A 26,376-nucleotide genomic window follows, 5' to 3' on the forward strand; every position below is an offset into this window, starting at 1 on the left:
CCGCGTCCAACATTTGAAAGAGATAATCTTTAAAAATAAATGCCGAAGAATGTTCCCCTTTAAATTTGAAATTTCTGTTTTTTTTTCTTTAAAAGAGTAGGCAACAACGAAATAGACCACGCTTTATAAAAGGCATATTTCTCTACTTAGACCATCTAAAGCAAATAGTGGAAAATATTTTAATATTATTTTTAGACTTCCGACGATATAAATTGATGGTTTCTTTCGTAAGATCGGATTTATATTTAAAGCTGAATTTCTATATATCTGAAAATAGTATACCTAAATCGGCTCTTTATTGTAACAAAATCCGTAATGCATCTTAACGTAATGTAAGGGCTATACATACGTCACTTTTTGAAATCAATTTCCTAGCATTTTTTTTTTTTTTAATCTAATACATTTTTACATATTGCCGACCTTGTATTTTCACCAACACTGTTATTCTGCTGCAGCCTTGCATAGCTAGTGATTTATTATACTAGAGAACCGAACGCTCAACAAAGACTCGCCCAAAACAATTCAATTCATTCACACGCAAAATGTGAGTGTTACACCAAATATACTCATGTAAATAAAGTCCGAATTCGCATATGCAAATGCCACACCCATTCGACACTTCAACAAGTGTAGCAGAAACAACAACACATACAATATCATGTGATGTATGGCGAATGAAATGCTTTTAGTTATGCTTTTTGTCACTGAAATATTCAAAAGTTTGCAAAAAAGTCAGCACTTCTATGACAACAACAACAGTAAAAGTCATTACAATAACATGTTGGAGTGCATATTGCACTTTGCATATTTTCACACCAGCAACAATTTACGAGTTTGCATATTTACTAACACACAAGTGTGGTCTTTTTAGATAAATACAGGCAGAGCCTTTGGTCAGCCATGAATGTGTGTATCTGTGTGTTGCAGCATAATTTGAATGAAAACTCCATTAATGTTTCCTGCACTGTCAGCAGGGCGACGATGGACGGCGTTGCAAAGACGCCAAAATATTTAAAATTTTACTCAGACTTGGCAGTGTGGCAATGAAGTAGAAGAGCAAAAAAAGAAAAGAGAAATGCTAAAGAGGCTGTAGAGATTATACATACAAAAGGTGGAAATTGAAGGTGATGAGTTTCTAGTTAATTGCTTTCTGTAATATTTCATCTATATTTCGAAAATATCTACGATTGAGTTATAGGGACTGGATTATATACGTAGATTTTGTACTCATTAAATTGGTGGCCTCATTTAGGTCTCAGAAAAAAAAGCAAAAATACTTTCACTTTCTGCATAAAAACTTTGGAAGCTCAGTTGTGTAGGAAAGAGGTCCTTATAACACTATAATCGCTTAATGCCTGCTATCGTTGTAATATTCAACTTGTGCAGAAAATTTAATTGATCTTCTTGTGATAAGATATGTTCAAGGATTCATATAATCAATAAGATTTAGTCGTGCACAGCACAGTGGAGCGATTGCGTATCAACGCGGCGGCATGCATATCAAATTTACACTTGCACGAGAATTCGAAGAATTAGCAAACCCTATGGTAAAAAGTGTGGCAATTATATAAGAAATGCATCTATACTGATTTCTATTTCTAGACTAATTACTCTACAATACCTAGACTGTAAGTCTTCGCCGTTCCGTTGTAAAGTCAACGGAACAAAAAGCACCTAGAAATATTTTCCATCCTCAGTTTCTTCATCGTCGTCGAAGATGAACTATCAACTAATTTGAAACAGTTTAAGTATCCACCTATCTTATATCATGTATTCTTGGAAGAAGTAAAAGAAGAAGAAACTGCTGCTTTCTAAATGGATTTTCCCGAAGGCTAAGACCCATAGCTCTGAATATAAATCATTTTTTGTAGCAAAGAGATGGCTAAAATTTCCAACAAAGCATTCATTAGCTGTGTTCTTGGTCTAATCTACCTTAAAAAAGCTTTTCCTCAATGTCTGGTTAGCAGCCATCTGCCAGGCAAGTTATGGCTTACTTAACTCCTACTTTCAGTAAAGAACCTTCGTTGTACGGATAACCAGAACTTAACTAGCAGATGGTCGCTGATCGGCATTTAGTGATGGTGTGCTATTTATGGATCCCAGTATATTAGACATTCAAAAAGTGTAGTAGTTATTTTCGGTCCAGTTAAGGTCTGGTTACAAAAATGTTAAACTTTGATTTAAATGCTACTTCATGTATTTTAATTATTTTGTTGAGACATGAAATGTTTTAGTCCTCTTTGGACCAGTTGAATTTATCTTTGTTTAAATATATATGCCTGTGTGTATACTAAACACGAAACACATGCTTACACCCTGTATCCCCTAGTGTAGGCGTTCACAGCGAAATTAATTAATTTTCGCGCTCATACACGCTGACAGGCGTATCGCGCTGGTCATCGTCCTGGAATTGAGCTGCATTGCATATCACTTCCATTTCATCAAATTTACACCGCCTAAATTACTACAACAACAGCAATGGCAGCAACAACTACCAACCATGCTGTGCGGCTAGTTTGTTATACTTAACACACAATTAAATGTAAATAATTACGCAGCGTGTGCGGCAGTGCATATAAATGATTTGTTTATCAGTGCCCTAACCAACAACGGCAATAATTATGATTATCAAACAATCGCCAAGTGCAATGCAACGCTCATCATTTCGGTGCTTGACAGCGAACAGCGTCATTTAACGCGACGCAAATAAATCAAAACGCCGGCAAATGCGTGAAATAGCGTCTTCACAGCGAATGTCTTCATACTACGGCAGTGCTGATGGTAGATGAGTGATTTCTCATTTGCATGCATTTGTGCTCATGTGCTTATGTGCTTAAGTAAGTTGCGTGCGTGTTTGCGTAATAGGCGAATTTGGCGATTAGCAGCCTGCAATGCATAGTTTTAGGCGCTTAACGTGCTCATATGCTGTAAAGCGTATAATGGAGCAGCATCTTAGTTCGAATTGCTTATCTTTGCATTATATTATCATGCCACAATTAGTACTCATACTCTAAACAAGACTTTAACGACGCGTAACTCAAATAGTAATGAATAATTTGACGTGAGATTTGACCGATTCGAAAAATACCCGAACTATGAATTAAAAATTCACCTTTCAATTAGATCATAGTAGTATATGGAAAACGGAAAATGACACATATATTATATACCTATATTTCAAAATTAATATTTTACCACTGTGACCACTATCCTTCAAGCAAGGAGTCACAGGTTTTCTTAAAGTTATAAAAAAGTTGGTTTAAGTATATCAATTGTTATTCGTCTTTTTGAAATTTTCAGATCACTCTATTGACACCTCGCGCTCTAATAGATCTTAAGTATAAGACCTATAACGGTCCGAACATTTCCAGGTAATATTTTCTTTTCAATTTCCTCGGGCCCTGTTCACAATTTGACAGTATAGTAGTATAGTAGAGACTTAAAAGCCTTAATATCTTGGTTTTTCAAAGGCCTGCAAATAAATGAAGAAAACTTTTCCTCTTTAAAATGGATTAATTACTAAGTATTGGTCAATTTATCCGGAATATCTGCCTTAGTATACATATTTTGACTATGAATTTCAACAGAACCTCATATGAACCCCTTTTTGGGTTGGATAATGCATAGCTTAGGTACGTATGTCTCTCTTCCAAGAGACAAGAGATCTCAGTCTGGGCTGCAGAAAGTGAGAGAGACGATTCTTTACCACAGCTATGGTGAAGAGTCTCAGTCAAAATATTTAGTCGCACCACGTGTGAACTTATTGGACAGTGTCTAGTCAGATTGCCTACTATCAAGGCGAGATTAACTTAACTAAGTGAAAGTAGTTTGGAGAACCTCTTGCCGCTCATTCTAGCCCAGAAAAATATCGCAGTCGCATAAGTTGTGATCAGCGCTTCCTATCTCACTGCTGTCTGAAAGTCCAAGGTCAGAACACAAGAGGAGATCAGAACATTGTTTTCTAATCGGATGAAATATGGGACTATACATCTTTAATGTACTTTCAGATTCAGTTGTCACTCATATTTTACAACAAAATTAAGCTGAGTTGATATAACGTTCTATCAAGGTTTCCCAAAAAACACTCCTTTAGTAACCTTTTTCAATTACAACCTACCTCATATGATGTAACCTCATAAATACCAAATATTTGCTTCTCATTTGCAGTTTAAACTCTATCAACCATAACCTCAAACTAATTTTCATATCTACGTCACATAACATTCACTCACTCTACAATCCCATTTCTCTCCACCCACTTAGTCGCTTGCATTCACTTTTGTCTCTTTTGTGATCGCAGTCGTTGCAGCAGCAGCCTCATTTTGTCGCGTTTGTTGCCCTTTATAATATTTGCATTGCGTTTGTTGCTTGATTTGTTGTCGCTACTGTTGTTCCCATTGTATTTTATGTTGTTGGGTTTCGCGTTGTTGTTGCGACTTCTGTTTGGTTTTTGAATTTTACTTTTTCGCTTTGATCTTCCATTATTATTAATACTAATGATGCCCGGTCGCTGTGCCACACCGTGTTGCACGCTTTTAACGCATTTTCTACGCTGTTTGATTCGCGATTTTTCCTTTCCCGTTGGCTCTACGCCAACTACGGTTAACTTGCGCTGCCAGCACCCCGATGTTTATTTAGCTTTTAGTCAGCTTCATTTGGCTTTAATGTGCCTCTCTTTAGCTGTCCTTATAAAGTTGTCGTTCATTTCTACAATTTTTCACGTTTTTGAGCAATTTAAATGTCATTTAGCATTCTATCCTCAGGCCTTCGCGGTTTGCTGTTTGAATGCTGTTATAATCTGTGACTTTGGAAGCTTCTTTCAATTATGATATATTTTGATTGAATTTTCTTAATTATTTATTCAATAATTAAAGCGTAGATTCTTTAAGGCAAAGAAGGGCATTTTTCTGAAAAGAAATTCTAATCATATCAAACTCCGGAAATTTATTTAATAATATGTATTTATTTAGATATTTACCAGCAGAAAGTTGAAAAAATTAACCAATAATACACCAAGGGATAAAAAATTCCATATCACTTGCTTGGAACATTCTCATACAGTTAAACTGATCTATACATATTTAATATTATTATTTAAACACATGGACCATGAAAAAATATTTGTATTATAGCCCGAACATTTTTCTTTCACTTCACAATATTTCATCGATTTATCTCCAGTATTTATTGAGAAAATAATTTTATTATGCTCTAAATTTCAACCGACAATAAATTTAACAAAAAAAGGAATTTTGACGAAATATTTATAACACGGCGTATCCTGGTGATTTTCCGAAGTTTCCGACGACTACTTGACGTGGTTTGACCCATATATTAGTGGATTTTTTGCACTTAAAGGCTATTCGTGCCTATTGCTAAAGCTTACGTAGCTTGATTATATACTTTTATTGACCGAACCGAGTGTATTCAGTTTTTCCCCGAAGTTCGGAACATCCAGATGGAAAGGTCGGAGACCCCATAAAATATATGAAATAACCAACATGATGAGCTCAGTCAATTGCGTCTGTCTGTCTGTATATACTTGAACTCCCTCAGTTTTCACGAAACTTGGCATGACTAATATCTAAAGCAGTGATGAGTTTCCGAAGAAATAGTTCAGTTTTGACCACTATAGCATATAACTGCAATATAAACTGATCAATCAAAGTTATACCACACAAACTGTTCCATCAAAATCAAGAAAAAAATCTTTTTATATCCTGTGCACCCGCGAAGGGTTTAATAGCTTCTGTGCTGCCGAACTTGACGTTTTTTCTTTTCGCATTCGAATTGATGAAGTTGGGAAATAAAAAAGTCCATATTGTAAGATAAAAGTTTATATGGAAAGTTAAAGTAATTTCAAGAGGTCTATTTATTAAAATCATCACCCAAGCCTATTCAAGTTCAAAAGGGGGAAAAATAAGTATTGTAGTGTGTTGGCCAACATGACCCTAAATGTATAAATCTACTAAAGATCAGGTCTGATGTTGCAGATCCCAAGTTATATACAGCTATATGCATTATTCCCAATACTTTCCAAAAAGATGAGCTGAACAGAAACCTACAAACACTCTGGAGACCAAAATAAGATTCCTGGATTTTTTAAGGCCAACTACATTGTGTATTGTGAAAGGTAATTGATAAACAAAAACTGATTAAAAGGCCTTTGTCAGAAACTGTTTATATAGTAAAAACCATTAATGTTTCCCTGGCGCAAGCTAACCTTCTGAACTAGATGGTGTACACAGTTCGATAAAACTCAGCACTGAGTTTAAAATTACTCAACCTCTAGATCCTAAAGTAGATAAAATCTAATTCGTGGCATACTTAGACTTAAGGTACACCCAGACTGAGCTGTGGTGGTAAAAATTATCTACAGAAATGCACGTATTTTAATTCTTTAATTCAATAACCCTTTCCAATTTGCTTAAAATACTTAAGCCCCGTATTTTTTATGGCTTCAACACGACGCGACGCTTTCGAAAATCACCGAAAACGCCATTTATCTAAACATCAATCAATCAATCACTCAAATTGATTATCAATCTCACGCAAAATCAATGACGACTACAGAAACCAAATAGCGGTTAACGCAAATACCATTTAGAGAATTCAAAAAGAAAGCAAAAAATGCGTGATTTGAAATTCGAAAAACACCAACACACGGGTAGCTAGCGCCAAAGGGCTGTACGAATGGGTTGCTGCAGTGGAAAGCGGATTATATCAAAACAAACACACCAGCGCGGCAGGCCGTATGTTCGGAAAGTAAGCGCAAATCAAATATCTACAAAACTACAAACAAAACAAGATGCAATTTTGAAACCCTTGCGAAATATGAAAAAAAGAAAAACGAAATGCGCATTAAAAAATGCAAAATGAAGCAAGAAAAATTCAATCACAAGTCGTCCCTCAGGAATTGGGCACTTTCTGCTTATTAATCTATTTTATTATGTTGCTTTGCTTTCGCTTTGAAAAAGAATAAACACGAGCCGCGCTTAAGTAAACACATATGAAAGCGTATATGTGGTTTTAGGATATTTGCGAAATGCGAAACCCTTTATGGGCCATCCGCGCACTGTGCAAATATGAGCGAACACTAGGAAGTCACTGTGTAAGTGACCCAAAAGTAAATTAAGACGAGCATTGCTGGAAATCATGCGGCCATAGTTCAAGTGCTTTGCTAAAAAATATTCAAAATAAACACAAGTGCAATCAAGTGTAGTCGATAATTGAAAGTGGTGGAGAGTCAGAAAAAGAAATCAGCGCAAAAATTGCCAAAATCAAAAACAAACATTAACTCCATCGTTAGTTGGGACTAGTAAAAGAAAACAAAAATGAATTTTTCAAAGCAAAATTATCAGTTGTTAACGGTAAGGTAAATATTTGAGGCTTACGACTTTATTTACTTAATTTTGAAAAGGAGAAGATTTTGTTACAAATACATTTTCGTGAATAATCAGAGCAGCGAACGAACATCCATCAAGCAGGTCTCAGTTTAATGACAATTTTTTAAGATGACGCCTTATATGGTAGAAATTTGTACACTTTACTTACATATAAAGCATCGAAAAGTAAAAATTTTCACAAAGAAATGTTCACCTTATTGATCTCCCAAGAGAGATCGATTTCAAAACGTACTCTCATATAGAGAGCACAGAATGGTATGTCCAGATTTCAATATAACCTGATCAACGGGACAGATTTTATAAACAACCAACTTGGACAGTAGTCCCTTACTTCTATTTTCTTACATATGCAAACAGAGTGGATTACCATTAGAAATGTGTGGTTTGGTGGATAATTGTTTGATATTTACTAAGAGCTGTGTATTGTAAGAGTACATTATATTGTGGTCCGACATTTGGAAGGCATTTACGAAGATCGTTACTATAAAGAAATCATATCTTAGATGCCTCTAATACACGGTTTGTCGAATACTTATGTCCGGTGTAAGAAGACATATAGACCTATCATAATCTGGTTTTCTTAATTTTATTAAATATCCTTTGGTGATTTGTTTCTATCACTATATGTCGCAGTTCTAAATATTAGGAAACTTAAATCTTGATTCGCTGAACTATATCAATGTCGTTATCAAAAGTGGGGTCTTTCAACCAAAGCTGTTGTTTCTTTTTCATTGGGAGTGGCTTTTTCGTGGCGAGTCCAAAATCCAGCGCACAACTTCGCTAGGCGAGTATTATAAAGGTTTGTACACATTGATATAGGAACTCAAGACCGACGCCCACTCGCAGCCTCACCTCTAGTAAACAGCCATTGCAAATAGACTTCAGCGAATCCTTAAACCGAATATGTCGGAGTGGCTCCGCGAAGCTTCCTCTCTCTTCCTACCTGCTCACGTTTCCAGGGTGCGCGACGAGAACGCAAGAGTTGGAATTGGATATAGACCTAGACCTAGACTAACGTTGGCTTACTAATAATAGACTTACGAGCCAATTTTGAAGGCAATACTAAAAAAAATTATAAAAATACGTGAAATAGTATTTTTTTTGTCAGTCCAGATCAAATTTGATCAGTTGATATATGCGTTATTAGCTGTCATAGAATAATCTGATGCCCTACAAGCATGAGTTGTAGTAAATCATTATTTAAATTGACGATTTAGGTCTTAACCAGAATCATTTTTCAATTAGTCTGGGTGATCTATTGCTTTTGAAATTGGTCTTTCGCGCTTATATTTGAATATGGTGCAAAGTCTTTGAAGGGTTGCCATTCAACAAAATCAAAAAATTAGTTTCGCGATGAAGTTTTGGGTAATATTAAATTGATTAAGAATTAACTTAAACTATTTAAAAAAATGGCATTATTATTATTTGACAAAATTTTGCTCAAAACTTGTTTAATTTTTATCTTTTATTATTCCGAACAGCAGACAATCATTATTCGGCGGATATCAAAGCCAGCAGCGCTTCTCCTTTCAAGCGCAAACGAAAACGCCAAAAAAATACGTATTTCGTTTGCTTGACTACCACTTGTTAACATTATTAAAAATAAATTAGTGGCAACAGTTACGAACTCCGTTAGTTGGTGACTACGACTGACTCCCGCTTTGTTAGCGCAAAAGGCGAAAAATTCAGCAGCATATCCTGCGGCAGCGTTTTTTCGTTTGCTAAAATCTTTTACACACGTACTACTATTATATTTACTTTATTTTTATTTTGTTTGATACATTTTTAAATTGCCGTGTGCTTTTATTTGTTTAACGTTTCCACTTTCAAGTGGTTTTACATTGCATGTGTACGTGCTTAAGTGACGCAATTTGTGGCCGCTGCACGATTACGAGCATAAATATGTTTTGTGTATAAATGTCCTTTTGTGCGCTTATTTGTTTCTCATCCCTTTGCTGCTGGTTGTTATGTGTTTATTTTGGGCAGATTTGCTTTGCCTTTGAGTGCACGCCACTAATGGTCATCGACGTGAGATGAAGTTAGTGTGTACTTTTTTGTGGATTTATTGCATTAATCAAAAGCAAATAAGACAAGATAAAGCAAATATATCAAATAATGTTGTTGAACAATTTTAAGTGCTGTTATGATACAGGAATTTGAGGAATTGTGCTTCATAAGATGGAGGTGGAATGTTGCTTGTGCTGATATGCCTATCATAGACTGAAGATAAGGGAGGCAAAAGACGAAAAGGGGACCTTAATAGTCAAATATGGAGTTAGAGGCTCACATATGAGTGCTTTTGTGAATAAATGCTCACCTAGGATTTTGTAATGCAAAATTATCAATGAAATATGTATATTTGTGAGACCACTAGATTATCAGGTTATTCAAAAGAATTATTCAGCAGAAAATTACACTTTTCGTTTTCCTTTCAAAAATCGTAAGTATGTAAAAACCAGATATATGTAGTGCCTTAAAAAAATTTAAATTTTTAAAAAAATTAAAAAAACCAAAATTTATTTGAACTACGTAAGAATTCTTTTAGACAAAACGACCTGTCAAGGCCAGTTTTACAATTTTTCTTGGTTTACAAAATTCTCAAATATCCTTTACAATTTTCCCCTAAAAAAATTTAAGTGTATATGTATGAATATGTATTCCATTTGATTAAAAGCTCGTGCGTGCTCCTTTCTAAAAGCTGCAGTTCTAAGGATTCATGCAAATTAATTGGGTCAAGGTGAAGTCGCGTGGGGAAACCATATTCATGTTAAAGGCAATGTATGGCGCAGGCCCTTCAAGAAATGCATACTCGTATTCCGCTTACAATTAGCTTTGCTGAGGATTTTCAGTAAAGTCACGCACGAAAACTTTAAATGACTGTAGCAAGTGGGTTAGTAGGGCAATGAAGAAATATAAAACACATAAGTATGTATATCCTTAAAATAAAAATAATATTCTTGGAATGAAAATATTAAAGATTTAAGGATCACGTCAGGAATGGTGACTAGAAAAGAGCAAGGCAAACATAAAATATCATTCGGTTGATCTATCGAAAGAAAAGTATAAGGGGTAAGTATTGTATTTAAAAACCCTTCTGAACGTTCTCTCAAATCTAACAAGGGGTTTATTTGGAATAGAACGTACATATTTGTCAATGTTTGCCGTAAATATGGTAGTACCTTATGTCTCCGTATATTTACGAAGCAAAAGTTGAGATCATTGTATTCAAACAACAAACAGAATTCTCAAAAGGACAAAGAAGTCATCTACAAAATATATAATGCGTATCAGTTCATTAAATGATATGGCAGTTTCTTAAAGAATTGTTCTTTTATAAATTGTCTTATGCTTCTTATTGTGAAAAATAGACAATTACGTTTTTTGACTTTCAAGTCCAGAAATGACAAAGTGAATCTATGTGGACTTATAAACGGCGTATACTTTTTAACCGTAGAAATATTTTAACTTGTTTTTCGAATAAAAAAATATTTTGAACTATTCTTTTTATGCCAATTTCCGAATCATCTTCAAATCTTATGAATCATTTATAACGTCGATTTATGTAAGCGGTATTGCTTCCCTCTTAAAAATTATTTTTGATCTAAACATTAAGTCGTCCATTGAGTTTTATAGCCCATAATATTAAAGAACGGGTTGGTTTACAAGGAGCCAAAAAAACGGAACAATCGCGTAGGCGGGAAATGTTCTGCGGACCAATCTGAAAAACTATGCCCAAGAGATCAGTCGTTGTTGATTTTTTAGAATATTTCTCATTTCCCTATACAATCTAAAGTAAAAACGGCTCTCTTAAATAAATAAATCTCATAAACAAACAAGGTTAAGTATAACGGGAGTGGCACCAAGCTCTGTCGGTATCACTTAAGTATCGCCTTAGATACATATATGTATATCTATCATATATTCTTTATCAACTTTACAATCATTGAAGAAAAAACTTCAACGAAGAATTAGCACTGACTAAGAAATACTTCTTATTATTATCTCCGTAAAATAGATGGATAGAAATGAATTGAAGTTTTGGACAACTGTTTCTTGAGCCTTCTGTTCCCAGTATAGAGCTCGACAAGGAGACGGCATTTGTTTCGGGCGAAGTTGATCATATCTCTAAATCTTGCTATGTTGTAACCTCCCAAAGTAGCTTGGCTTGACGAATACCTTTTGCCCACTGCCAGTGTATTAGGGACCTCAAGCCTGGAAGAGTTCTTAGTTTTGTGACAGTGGTTGTTTTTGACGGGTTAATGTTAAAGCCTACCGTATTACACCTTCAATTAGCTAGACTTAAGCCCCTTCAAATTACGTCGGAGAGAAAATTCTCAATGTCATCGACATACCCCTAGCACTGAATCCCATTGCTTATGAGCAACTCAAAGACCTCATCTACTACTATGCTCTCTAGTAGGGGGGATAGAACTCCACCCTGCGGGCAGCCCCTCTTAGTACCAAGACGAATATTTCTCTCCCCCTTAGTAATTTCAGTAAAGTCTCTACTCATCTGCATACTGGAGCCGCCACATTCCGACATGGGATGCATTGTCAAAAACAACTTCGATATCAGGAAAGACGCATATTGGAACATTGCTATTTTCCAGCGAATTCTGGAGTTCAGCGGAAGTTGGTAAAGAGCAGTATTAGTGGATCTGTCTGCTCTGTACGCGTTTTCTGTTCTTTTTAGTATAAAGGAAGTGAGACTAACAGACCTGTACAATTTAACCACTAAATAGTATTTGCTTTTTACGTATAAAATAAAATATTTATAATTGAAGAAGTTATCTTCGTGAAGCAGATGAATATTACCCTCTCTATTATTGCACACCTTGTCGCAAAAGTGATGGGAAAACGCCGTCCGTCTGGTGACTTATAGTTCCATAAGCTAGGACAGTTAGGACAAAAGCCTACTGTGTTTAGATCTCAATCGACTTAGTCTCAATGAAATCAATATTAAGTACATTTATACACATGGTCAATGAAGTCAAAATTGTCAGAATGTGGTAGCGTTGCCACTTTGAAACTCTATCGTAATATTTACTAAAAAGATGAACACTACGCCAAGTTTCGAGAGACTAGCAAGCTATACTGACATCACACAGCTTTTGGGCAAATAATGTAGTTGCGTAATTCAATTGTAATCATTCTAATTACTTAAGCAAATAAAATTTTTTTATCTGAAGAATGATGATAGCAACAAAGTTGACAAAAATTTAACTTGATAGCAAACAATAAACGCCTCAGGTAAGGTTTTCCTGCTCATAAGCTCATAATTCTAAGCGATACGACAAACATACTACAGAATTTAACGATTAGACGACAAGAAAGGCGCTTATAAATAACCGAAATGGCAACAAAATAGCAGGGAGCTCAAAAAAAAAAAAGAATTAGTTCTAAGGCTGGTCACATGACAGAACATTTACATACATTTTGACAAAAATGCAGGGGTTAGATGTTTAAGGCATGGTGTACAAGAAATATCACAAATTAAATCCGCGCGTAAAACACGAAAAAGGACATGCCGCAAGCAGTGATGCAACTTAGCAGCATAATATGCTGAAGAAAAGAATGTTTGTACGAGTTTGTGCGTAAATAAAACTTGTTGTATGCAAATGTGTGCTACCTTACAATCTAGCTTCTTAACTCCCCCGTACCATTGCAAGCGGCACTTTTCTTCCGTACTTTTCTGTTACTGACTCTCGCCACTTTAGCCACTGGCTGCATAACGGCAATGATAATTTTAATGTTTATCGTCTTTTATTGTCAAACAAATTATTTTTGATATCCTGCTGGAGGATATTGATGTCGTCGCAGCGCAACAAGGCATGCCACCAATACAGATACCTGTACATATATACACAAATCTATGAATTTGAATGTTGAAGTTCGCAATAACAGTTACTGGGAATCATTACAGCTGCTACCGGGCAACCGCAGCTGGAGGGCAAAAGCGAGTCTTGCCCGAAAATGTACGGAGCAAGGTTTATTTAAGGTAATTTGATTAAAGCAGTGCGGGCAGCATGGACTTATGAGGAATGTTAAAGAAAAATCTGAGTATCCCCTCTACACGCTGCTTTTGACAATTTTTTGCTTCGTTTCGCCTTTGCAGATGCTTATCTTCAGGCGCATAAAGCTCATAAAATTTAAAGCAGGTGACTAGAGACGCACTTCATAACTGTACATGGGATCTGTGCGTATGTGTATAAGTCATGCTGGCAGTCAAAACAATTTAATGCATGAATAAAAAATAATTTCTTCCGAGCAACATTTTTTACTTCTGCTACTTCTTCTTATAAATTTTGGCGTTGCAAAGGCAAGGCCTGCGGCGAATACGATTTTTTTTTTACGTTTTGCTTATCTTACGTTCATTTTCAATGTTTTTGATGAAATAAGGACTTACGCACATCGATTTTGGGCAATTGGCATTCGCCGCTACATATATAGGATTCAATAAACAGACACATATACATTAAGCGCATACTTAATTTATTACATTTTATGACATGCATTTTGCTTTTCCTGCCTACCCACCCTTCAGCAATGCGCGCTTATCTTCATTTGATCGGAAAACCAGCTTCCTCAGGGAAAGCTGATAAGCGGGAGAAGCATACATACAGGCGCACACAGCGCACCAATATACTTTTCATTTCATTAGCTAAATTTTGCGTGCTTTGCTATATCGAATTAGTTCTATACACAAACAAACATGCACATTTTTCTAAACATATGTAAAAATATATGTATCTGTGTATGTGTATATCAATACCAATAGCATATTAGCCAGATTATTTGCATAATTTTATTTTTGCCTGCCGCTATGTCTCCCAAAGCTGCTCATTTGAACTCATAAAAGTGCCTAAACACACTCACTTGCACACATTTAGAGGCACACATGCACATAAACATATTCACATAATTTGATTGCTGTAACTGATAACCATGTGGGCTTCATTAATTTTTCATTATTTGCGAAAAACATTAAAATTTGCATATGAATTAAAGCACAAAGTGCAGATAGGAAGAAAAAGTACATTTCAAATGCACAGTATCCTATAGATATGATACCAGGGCGTCCTTTTCAGAAAGATGAAAGGTGAGTGATTATTTGCTTACCTTTTAGTCTTGTTTATTTATTCTGCGTTGCGCGTATGATAACTGTAAAAAAGAAAATTATAAGCTGATTTGTTATTTATTATGTTTAATCAAACACATAATGTATTTATGATCAATAAACGAATAAGGGAAAGTTGAGAATGTTCAAAGCAAAAAATTTGCTGAGTAGCATTAAATATGCGATAAAGAAATGCGCAAAAACTCAAATAAATTTACAGGGATAAAGTTGCAACTTAATTTTTGTACTAAAGGCCGGAGATAAACGTAAAATGCAAAACATTTGCAAAAATTGTTTAAATATGTGAAAGGCAAGTGAAAAATATCCAGCTGTCCCCGAAAGTGTACTAAAAATAAAAAACTAATGAATTTCAAATTCGCTACTGGAAAAAAATTGAACTTATTGCGTTCGGTTTTGGTATCATTTGAATTTATATTATGTATGCTCTGCCCACTTTCTTTAATTAGAGAATTCGATTTCTGTGTGACAAATATTAACTGGTATAATCATCTTGTTAATGCTGCGGAAAGTAGAAACGTAGATATATGCAAATAACCCTCGTTTTCTATTAATTCCAACCCCACGGCTCCACTTTCTATTCAGAGGGCTCAATCAGACTGTCTGATAGAAGTAATAGCGCTTAAGCGGTCAGGTAGAAGAGTCGTTTTTTCTTATTAGACCTTATATTTAGCATATGAGGGTCAGGTCAAGGTCTACAGAAGTATCATCCATTTTTGGAAACAAGTCATGTGTTGCCTTTTAAAATTCTTCATTCCCATAACATCTAAATATCTCACATTATGATCGCTAGATTTGTTGTAACGTCAATGAGAACGATGGGGATTAGGTTACATATTCGGCATAGAAAAAGTATTTAAAAATTTATCCCATTTTTAAACTATGATAGGATAATGATTGGCAAATTGTGTGTTAGATATGAAATTTCATCCAAAATAAGTGGAATTTTACCCAAAAGAGATATACAAGTATCTGTACAGTGGCGGAAATTAAAATCCGGGCAAGTAGCCAGGTAACAGTTATGGCGAAAATGTATCGTGTAGGTGTAAGATTTGATTGCAAAAGGTTTTTTTTTGTATAAATAGAACAAATATGTGCAGTTTCGTTAGTTATTGAATTGTTTTTTGGGTCATACAGTTGGGAAAGCAAAAAACATGCCAAACCTAAAAAAATTACTGCGGTGGTTAAGACCAATATTTTCGATTAGTGAAAGAGTTGAGTTCAAGAAGTCTGCCGTCGGGGATTTTTTGGGTCGCTGAGAGAAAACCAGGGTCAGGAGTAGCAAGGAAAAGATCTTCTAGGAACGTTCGGTGAATAGAACGCATTAGCCTAAAGAATCGATTCAAAACCGCTGAGGACATCAGGATAGAGATCATAAAAGACTTTGGAACCGATTTCACTGTTAAAACTATACGAAACAGGCTCCGGAATGCTGGTTTGAATCCTCCACGACCCGGTAAAAAGGCAATTTTGGCCAAGAAAATGAGTCAACAACGCCTCTACGCTATAAAGCACCAAAGCTTAACTGAAGTATATCTTCTCTAACTAGTCCACCGCTGTCATGTTATGTAGCGACAGGATGTCGTACGTAGGCGAGGAGTGCATCCGAAGAACGGTTAAGCAGGTAGGCAGCCGAATGATTTAAGAAAGCTTTTTCTATCATGGACTTGAAAGACTGACTCCAATAAATGGAACAGTAAATGCAATTAATTTCTAGCAAATCCTGGAGGAATATTTAACACCTTCCTCATCTTCCAGGACGATTTTTGCGACATGTCATCGTACCAGAATTATAGGTATACATTTTTTTTCATGCCCGTAGTGTAAACTAATTATTTCATTAACAATAATAATTTTACCTTTTTTTTCTAGGTAAAAGACTTCCTCTCTCAAAATTGATTTTTGACGTTAGAATGGCCAAGTAACCGCCCAGATTTAAACCCTATAAGAACCTTTGGTATATTATGGGAACCAAGGTAGCAAAGTAGAGATCCAGTACCTTAGCTGAGTTGAATAAAATTCTCGAGGATGTCTAGCATAACCAACCGCAGCACAAACATTGCAAAATTTAACAAATTCAATGCTGCAGCGCGTTAAGGCCGTTATATAAAACAACGGAGGTTCAACAAAATATTACTTTTAAGATTTTTGGAGTGTCTAATGTTTACTCTACCTTACGATTAAAAACTATTTTTGGTAAAAGAATTAGAATTAAAATTATATAAATATTTATTATTCACTAATAAAATACCAAAATATACAAAAATAGCAAAAAACAAAAAATACATTTTAATAAGAAAACAAAAAAAAAAATCTCATTTAACTTTATTTATGTACAGCTGTGAGAGTTTTTCAGATATACACCTTAAACCCAATAGATGACGTGTCCTCTTTACAATAGCATCCTCTATGCTCACTTCGGATAATTCGCCCATATTTCTTGTTAAACCTGAAAAGTATTGGCTGCATAATTTTAAAAATCTTATAAAGTTAGCTTTTTGCTTGTGCATCTAAGTAGATCGATCCCCTGCTTATACGGCAGTTTACCATTTGAAGATAAGTATACCACTTAAAGTTCTATCAACCATATAAAAGGATTATTCTAATAGTATAACGATCAATTAATTTTGAGACTTATTTTAGATACCAAACAGTAAAAAATTTTAGCCGTACCTAAAAGCTTATAAAATTTACTTGGTCCACGCTCTGGTGTTAGCTGGTCTAAGCATTGACAAGTCTCATTTATATCGGCTTAAATAATAAAATCCAAATTATTTCACTCGTAACTTAATATTTATTCGTCATCATTATATGTATACTTTATAATAATTCAATTATTTATTTATATTGTATGTATATACTATATATAGTATTTATGTATAATTTATCGAAAATTCTATTTGTTTGTAGTTAAGTGAAATTTCTACTTTATATTGTACTTTGTTCTGCTCATTTAACAATCGTTTCTTTGCACATTCTTTGCTGCAAATAATTTACAAATGTTAAGTCTCTTTTAATATTAACAGTATGTAAAATAAAATGATTCATACACATACACATTTAGACATTTTCTACTTCGCAAAATAATTATAAAAATATACCGAAGTATTGTAGATTAGTACTTCGCTGTTTTCCTTATTATTTTTGTTGTCATAAGAAGCATTTTGCGTATAACATACATATAATATGATTAGTTAAAAGTTTAGTTTTGCTTAATTTTTCATTGCTAAAATTTCCGATTTTTTTAGACATTTCTTTTGCTAAAGTAAATTATTTCGTTTCTATTTGAAAATCGTGACATATAGGTTATAGTTTTTTGTATATATCTAGTATATATGTAAAGTTTATATAAATAGACATCGAGAGTTTGTAAAAGTTTGTTAAGTATATAAGTATATTATATGTAAATATCGTTAAGTTGCGTAAAGTTTATATTATCTCATTTTTGGGTATAAATTTGGTTAGTTTTTAAATTAGTACTCAATTAAAAGTTTTGTATATTTTTTGTTTACATTGAAACAAATGCAATATTTAATATTATTTCATACAAAAATGCCGAAAAATGTTTCGATGAAAAAGTATAGGTATAATTAATGATAAATAATAAAGTAATATTTCAAATTTAATAAACTTGTTATGTGTTATGTTAATTAAAAAAAATTTATATTCAATTTTTGATTTACGTATTTTTCAGAATATTATTTTTTTTATAAATTATGTTAGATATGTCAAGCCTTTCAGCTATTCAATAAATTTTTCCCGACATTTTTTAACAAAAATGAGCTAAAATATTCTGTTGAAAAAAAATTACAAATTGACAAATTCCGGAACCTCTTAAAAATAATTGATAAGAATTAATTTAATCTTTATGAAGATTTAAAATTTAATTTAGGAAACTTACAATAAAATGTGTTTTTATTACTCTTGTCTTTTTTTCAAACCGAAAACTTCGTTTTTGAGGCAAAAAAATAATTGAAGAATAATTTTAATTTCTGATACGATTTTTGAGTTCTGACTTTTTTCAAAATTTTAAAAATTTTCCGTGCTAATACGACAGAATTTTTAGGTTTTATCAATAACCAGTTTATATAAAAAGTCATGAAGCAGTAATAATATAAATTCCTTCAAAATGTAAGGGATTTTGCCAAAAAAAATTCTAAAAATGTTTAAATATTCAAAAAATTATATTTCTGGGCTAAAGTTTTGAAAACCACTGTTATAATTACCATAACTTATGTGTTGAAATTAAATTTTTTCTTTCAGTTAGAAAAAAAAATTTTTTTGAAAAGTTCACGAAAATAAATTTTTCGGAATTTATAATTTGTTCATGAAAAAAACTCAACGTTTTACCTCAAAAATCTTCCATTTATATTGTGTTTATATCGTTATACCCTTTTTCTATAGTTATTCCTCATTTCCACCGAACTTATAGCATTCCAAAAAAGTATCGAATTAACCGAAATTCAAATTTGTTTTTAATGACGTTTAAAAAAAAATTCAATAATAGAATTTCTAGCTTAAGACACTAAAATTTTGTAAAATTTTATTTATAAAAAAAGACAATTTAAAATTTTCGAAATTTTCGGAAAAAAATTTTTTAAAGAGTTTTTCAAGAAATTTTTTTGAAAAATAACATTTTTTTTATAAAGAGATTTTTACAAAATTATGAATTTAATGTTTTCAAATATTTGATAAATAGCCAATTAAACTTAAAAGAATTGCTCAAACACAAAATTTAATTTTCAATATTTTGTTTTTATTAAATTTGGAGTTATAAATAATGTTGCTTATAAAGGAAACTTAGAATATACATATATAAGAGGACTTAAAAAAAATTATTTACAAAATATTTAAAAAAATTGTTCTTAGTTCTTCTAAAATAATATGCGCCATTTATGAGTATACATGTTACTCTTTTATATAAACTAAAGCTTTGAATGAAACTAAACTGAAAAACTAATTTTTGAAATTAAAAATTGTTAATATTTTTTTTTTAAACCAGTGGTGATTTGGAACTAATTTTAGGCGTGAAAATATTATTTGTAAACTTCATTATAAATTATGCTATTACATACGTTAGTTACAAAAATCTATGCTAGCTCTATTTGAATTGATCAGCTTAATTCTTAATTAAGTCTAATGAAACTTTTCATTCTTAGAACATAAACGCTATCACAATTACGCTTATATCTCACAATGCATTGCAATAATTTGCTTTCTCATAAAATGGCTACTGAGCTCCGCTTAATCAGCATTTTACCGACGGATATACAATACTTCAAAGTTTTTCTCGGAATCCGTCAAATGTTCGGAGTTTCTCATAATCACAATTGCGCTTTTTTGGAGCTTTACCACACAGTACACTGGACACTTGCAATGCCTTTGACCCCTCGACCAGGAACGTAAAATTGTAGTAACTTCTTTTTGACCAGCAAGTCTCTAATTGCCGGCGGTTGACGGTTGTGCGCCACCAGCTACACCGCTAGGCGATATCTCGATGACAGCAGTGGTGAAGACATCTGCGGAACCCGTTTGTTGATAATATTGTTTTAAAGCTTTGCACATAGCCACAGCAAGCAGCTTCCAAGGTAGCGGCTCCGTCATGGAAGCGGCTGAAGACGGGTCTGAATTTTCGGAGGAACTGTTAGAATGCAAATTGGACGACAAGGAAGCGGCGGTGGCTGGATTTGTAGATGAAATCGAAAAAGTTGCTGTAGCTGCAGAAGTGCCAGGGATTAAATTCGAAGACGCGCTTGGAATGGCTGTAGCAGGAACTGTTGCCGAAGAAATCCTTGAAGTTGTGGATGCATTTAAAAAAGCCATCGATGTAGCTGTTGCTTCAAAAACAGGCGCTGCTGTACTTCCGCTAGAAGACGCTTGATTTGTGGCCGTTGGCGCACCAAAATTTGCCGTCGGCATTGGCACGGACTGACTGCTCGGTGCTGGTGGAAAATGTCCATCAATTTGATCGCACTCAGTTGAGGGCTGTTGGCGTGGCTCATAGAAAGGTATAGCCATGTTTCGTTTTTAATAATTTTCAGAAATTCCAAAAAAAATTCGACACTCGGAAAAGTTTGTCGTAAAAAATTTCGTATTTTCTGCGCTTCGTTTGAAAATTCACAAAATTAGACACACACACACTTCCTATTGACTTCGGTTCAAGCGCTCGATGCGTCCACTCAGCAGCGTAACGCTTGTCGTACTGAAGTACCGTCAGTAAAGGCACACGTATTTATACTCGAAAATTTACGTCAAATAATATTCTTGTACTCGAGGTGATATCCTGTTTACTCCATACGCGCTACTTAGCGTTAATAGTTACTCGCAGCGGTGTACACGCACGACTGTGGCACGTAGCACACGACATGTGCTCTGTAACCCACAAAAATTTCTACTCAAAAACCCAACTCGCATGTAATCAGTAAACCAAGCAATACGAGCCAATAAAATAAATAGACAGTGTGACTGTCGGGCAATGCGACAGTTGGCATTCGGGGTGTGTGTTCATCAATTTACGAAACCACCACCACCAGCTCCCGATATCACTACCAATTGTAATGCTCATACCACTTACAAATGGCAAGCAACTACTCATAAGTACCTTCAATTTCCAATACTGCCGTTCACGAGACCGCTAAGCCCTGCTGCATCTTCTCTCCGCCGCTCTCATTTAAGTAGTTCGCTCAGCTCGCAAACTCACGTGTCACGCGGTGTTATCCCTGTGATACTTCCGTATCCACAAATAAAGTCACCCCAATCCACCAATACCAACGCTGTCAGCAACACAATACTATTGCCACCATGACCATACCAACTACCACCGCCAATGGTACAAAATTTTCTCCAGTATTGGCTCAACTACGGTTGCTCAATCTTTCAACAGCTACTTATTTACCTTTTTACCTTTGAACTTGAGTCCAAATTGAGTGTAATATTTCGTAGTAAACGTGTTTGATCTGAGTACGTTCTTGTGCAGCACGTGCTGTCACTTTGGGAAAATGTTTTGGATCTCTGCTCTCTTTTCGTATATTCGGGAAAACCACTCTGATATATTTATTTTGCGCTCGTTTCACGTTTCGAAATTGTGTGAATGTATTTCATTTGTTTCTCCAGCAACATTTTTCCCCTTCAATTTAAGTTGGACAGATGTTCGAATTTTCGAACATATGAAATTTTTTCGAAATTGATATATTTCTCCTTACTACTACAGTTTCATAAAAAATTTCTTAATTTTATTACAAATATTAAACAAAAAAATTCGAACATTCGAAATGCTGTTCAAAATGTGTGATAATACTCTTAAAAACATTATATTTTATATACATATATTTTAACTTTACCGCTGCTCGAATATATTTATATAGTTTTTCAAACAATAGAAAACCGGATATGATGGCTTGCCTGTTGAATTATTGAGCCAAATTTTTAATGGAAAGATGCAAAGATAAGAATTCAGTTTATTCGGATTTCCAAACTTCATAATTTCCCTTAATAAAGTATTTGTTCACCCCAGAAAAATAGCTGTATATCTTTTGAATTGATTAAAGGAAAATAAACTAGCAATTATTAATATAATTTTTTGATACTATTGAAATAAAGGTAAAATTTTTCGGTCCAAACATTTTCCTAAAATTCCTATTTAAGATTTTACGGAAAAACCTTCTTTCGATATATTTATATCGCAATCACGCCATTTTTTCTGATAACACTCAAGTACCGTCACCTTTCTTCGAAATACATTTCCTCATTGATTTCTCCTCATCATTCGTTTTTATTTTCGAATTGTTGTTAAAATCCTTGACCAGCTTGCTGTTTTCTCCTTCAGTATTCGAAAAAGGACCTGTAGCTTCACATTCTTCTCATACTCTGCATGTTTATGGTACATGGTAATGGAATGTGCTTGGAATCCGTAAGTGTATACTTGTTTTTTTTCTTACCCAACTAAAAAGTCGCTTTCTTCTCTTGCTGGTATCCCGAATCCAGAATGTTTGCTTCCTATGATACAAATTGAAGAAATTACTCTGGTGTAAAAAGATTTAATTTAGCCGCTTTGGGGGAGTTTCAAGGACATTTAACGTGATTTATATTATTAGAAGCGTCTGGAGAGTATATAAAAGATATGCTAATAAAATTTTAAATGTTTTAAAGATTTTTAAGCAATAAAAGTGGACTTACATATGTGGTACGAGATTATTGTTTTCTTAAAATTAAATGGTTAGAATTTATTTTTTATGTTATGCTATATGGTCAAAAAATTTAAAAAGATTATTCCACAGAAGATTTAAAAGATTACTCCTACAAATGACCAGTTAGAACAAAGATGGCAAACTATATCCAAGGTTATATTCTGAGAATAAGATTATGTTAGTGTAATACTACTATGTGCAAGTACCTATCAACCAAGCGGTTCTATAAAAAGCCAGATTTCACAATTTAAAAATTATATACGAAAATTAACATCTGTTGTCTGGGAACCTTTAAATAAATGTTTTTTGGCTTCCCAGAGGATACTTGGTCTACGACTTGCTGCTTGAGCCGTCTTTCTGGCCACTCTCAAGTGAATGAGAGTCAGAGAATTTTCCTCACTTGTGAGATTCTACACATGGCTTCATCCTCTCTCGGTTCTGTGAACTATTCAGAATGTTACCTTAAAACTTAACGTCCGGAAAACTATCCCACCTCTAAGATACATACCTAATGTTAAAGGTTTTCTATTCACAGTGGTAGTTAAAATCAAATCGAAACACTTTTTATTAATTTTCATAGCTAAATTCAGTATCCGATTCTATACTGCGGACTTAAAAGCTCTTTTCGGTGTTACTCTTTTCTCAAAATGTATTTTCAGTACTAAATTTAGTCTTCAGTACTGGATGATTGAAATAATAAATAATGCTTACGTAATTACTCATATGAACATAACTCCAGCTATTATCACTAGGAGAACTACAGAAATAGAAAATTTAGCCTCTCTTACGGTAAAAGGATATATTAAATGGAAATTAATTGTTGTTGAAATTCTCAGAATCTTTAACAACCGAAAATACTCACTGACCTCATATATGATGCTTCTGCGTTATGCATCAGAAAGATTGATTCATTGAATTCAAGATCGAAACCTGACAGTTTTTAGAAAACATTTTTATAATTTTTCTCTTATTAGTTTAAAAAAATCTCTTAAGGCAGTATTCTACTTTAGAAGCATGAATTTCAGGTAATTTTGGAAGTGTCGTAAAAAAAGGCTGAAAAAAAAATCAAAAGAAATTCTTAATCAGTAATGATGCTGTCATAGTCCCTATCTCAGGAAACACGAAAAAAAATAATTTTTCACTCTTTTTTTTTTGAAATTCCTGATTTTTTTTTTAATTAAATTAAATTAAATTTTTTAAATTTTGACACGATGCTTAAAGGAACGATAAAGGATTATATAAAGAAGGTTTACACAAAATTTCAAGTAAATCGGTTGTATAGAACTTGAGATAATGCCGGTACCGTGTGAAAAAAGTAGTTTCGAGAAAAACGCGTTTAAAAAATTCGATACGGCCGAACCGGGCTAGGTACTGCGTCACTAAAGTAACTGTAGCTCTTAAAATAATTTTAATTTTTAAAAATCCTTTGGAGGATATGTTCTTAAGGGTCAAACTTTAAATATATGAAAAAAAATCGAATTTTTCAAAATTCTAGAGTAGAATACCCCCTTAATGAGATTCGAAAGTGATAACAAATTCTCACGCCGAAGCTATTTCTTAAAAGAAACATCTATTTCAAACTATTTCCTCAACTTTAAAGACAGACTTTTCTAAGTTGTGTTTATTTCGTAAATTTGGAGACGTAGAACTCTATTATGAGTCACGGCACCTTCTACCAAACAAATTTGTAAATATTGGCGCATCAATTTATTTTATTTTTTTATTATTATTTACTTTATTTTTGAAGGAAATAAAGTTTACCAAACCCTTCCACTTATTTTTCATGATCATTTAAATATAAAAGAAATATATAAAATTCTAAAATACCAACGTTGCTGCACTGACATTATATAATAGTAAAAGCAAGCTGAAAACTAAAAATTTAAAAAATCTTTACGACGAAATCATTGATATTCGTGATAGTGGCAGAGTAAAGCGGCACTAAACATTTTTATAGTCAAATTTATGGTGAAACCATATGCGAAAATGCATGTGAATAAACAATATGAGCATATATTATTCGAAGATGTATGCATATATGTTTATAGAGGAAAGGACAAAAGTGCAATAGACTCGCTGGGAGTGCAAGCACCTATAGGAACTACAGGAAGCCAAAAACACAATGCCACGAGTCCCTGAGTGTAACTGAAGTATGAGTGCACAGCTTACATATACAAAGACTTTCCTTACCAATAGCAATGTGTATGAATCCGCCTTCAAATCAAGGCAATGCTCATATTTAACTGCCTCTCTCCCTCACACACACTGTTATTCCAACCAAAGCCTTCACAAATAAGTTCAAAAACTGCAGCGTACAGTGTGTTATAAAAGTCAACGTATGTATATATGTAAATCCAAACGACAGTCAACCAAGGTTGCAACTTCTGCAAATATTTATACTCCTTTCCTCAAAAACTAAAAAATATACATACATATATAAAAACCAACAACACCTCCGTGCCTTTGCAATAGACAATCGGAAAGTGCATTGTTTGCATTAAACATTTTACAACAATTGCTGTTGTTATTACATTTGTTTTGCACTTTTTCACTCGCAAATAAACCTGAGGCCATAGCGCAGCATACGAGAGCGATACACTTGCACTTTTATGTGCCAGTTGAAGCATTTGAAGTGATTGTTTTGCTACAGTTACCTCTTGACTCACGCTGTCCCTCACAGCCAACTTTGCGAAGTTCTCTTCATGTGCCTCCCCTTAGTTTGCGCAAGCACCTTCAGCTACAATGATAGCTGGCATTATTTTTAGTATCCTTCGAAAAGCTTCGCATGCTTGAAAATGAAAATAAGTAGTATAATTTAATATCAATTTACAATCTGCGTAAAAGAGAAATGTTTGGGTACAAAAATTCAAGATTGAAGCAGACAAAGCATTTGATATTGAGGTTTTTCACAATAACCTATTTTCATTTACTGCTTTTTTTCAAAACAACCAACAGGTGCCATAAGCGAATAAGAAATTTTTCAGAAGTAATCCGTATGCCGTCTGTCGGTATCTAATCGAAACATCAAAAAAAAATCAAGCATTGACCTATGCTTTGTTGGACAATCTCAACCCCCGCCACTACCACTATTTGTTTCCGATTTCGTAAATTAGCAGAGATTCTTGAAACCAGAAAAAAGCATCGTAGACTTCATAAATTATATATATAAATGAGCAGCGTGGCCAGCTGCGTCGAGTCAGCCATATCCGTCTGTCTGTCCGTCCATCACTCTATATTCGCGAAATACTCTCTCAGGTTTTAAAAATCGAACTCAAAGAAGTTGCTTACTTGACGAACCCACCGATAACGGACCTTCCATAGAAACTTGACAATCAAAATAAAGTTCTTATATGAAAAACTTTTTTATTTCAAAGATATCTTCACGAAATTAAGTATCGGATGGTTTTCGAAGACAATTCTGCGATCTCTGAACATAATTTCAGATCGAACTATTACAGCAGATAGCTGCATTTCCAGCAGACCGATCAAACTTAAATTAGCAGCTCAATAAAAATATCTTTTCCTGATTAAGTGACCTTAAAGTGAAGGCTGCTTATATTAAACGACGTCTTGTGAACTTAGACTAATCCAAGCTCGGATGCAGAGATCTAGTTGAAGGTTAGCATATTACCAAAAGCTTGAAAATAGC

General features: G+C 34.0%; 1 protein-coding gene across 1 annotated transcript; it reads right to left on the reverse strand.

Moving 5' to 3' along the window:
* Positions 1-19,551: 19,551 nt before the first annotated feature.
* On the reverse strand, positions 19,552-20,850 carry LOC120778064 (flocculation protein FLO11-like). Its single transcript, XM_040109747.1, has one exon. It carries the CDS (start codon positions 20,557-20,559, stop codon positions 19,981-19,983), a length of 579 nt encoding a protein of 192 aa, XP_039965681.1. The 5' UTR covers positions 20,560-20,850; the 3' UTR covers positions 19,552-19,980.
* Between the last annotated feature and the right edge of the window lie 5,526 nt (positions 20,851-26,376).

Source organism: Bactrocera tryoni, chromosome 5 (genome assembly GCF_016617805.1).
Source record: "Bactrocera tryoni isolate S06 chromosome 5, CSIRO_BtryS06_freeze2, whole genome shotgun sequence".
Lineage (NCBI taxonomy): Eukaryota > Metazoa > Arthropoda > Insecta > Diptera > Tephritidae > Bactrocera > Bactrocera tryoni.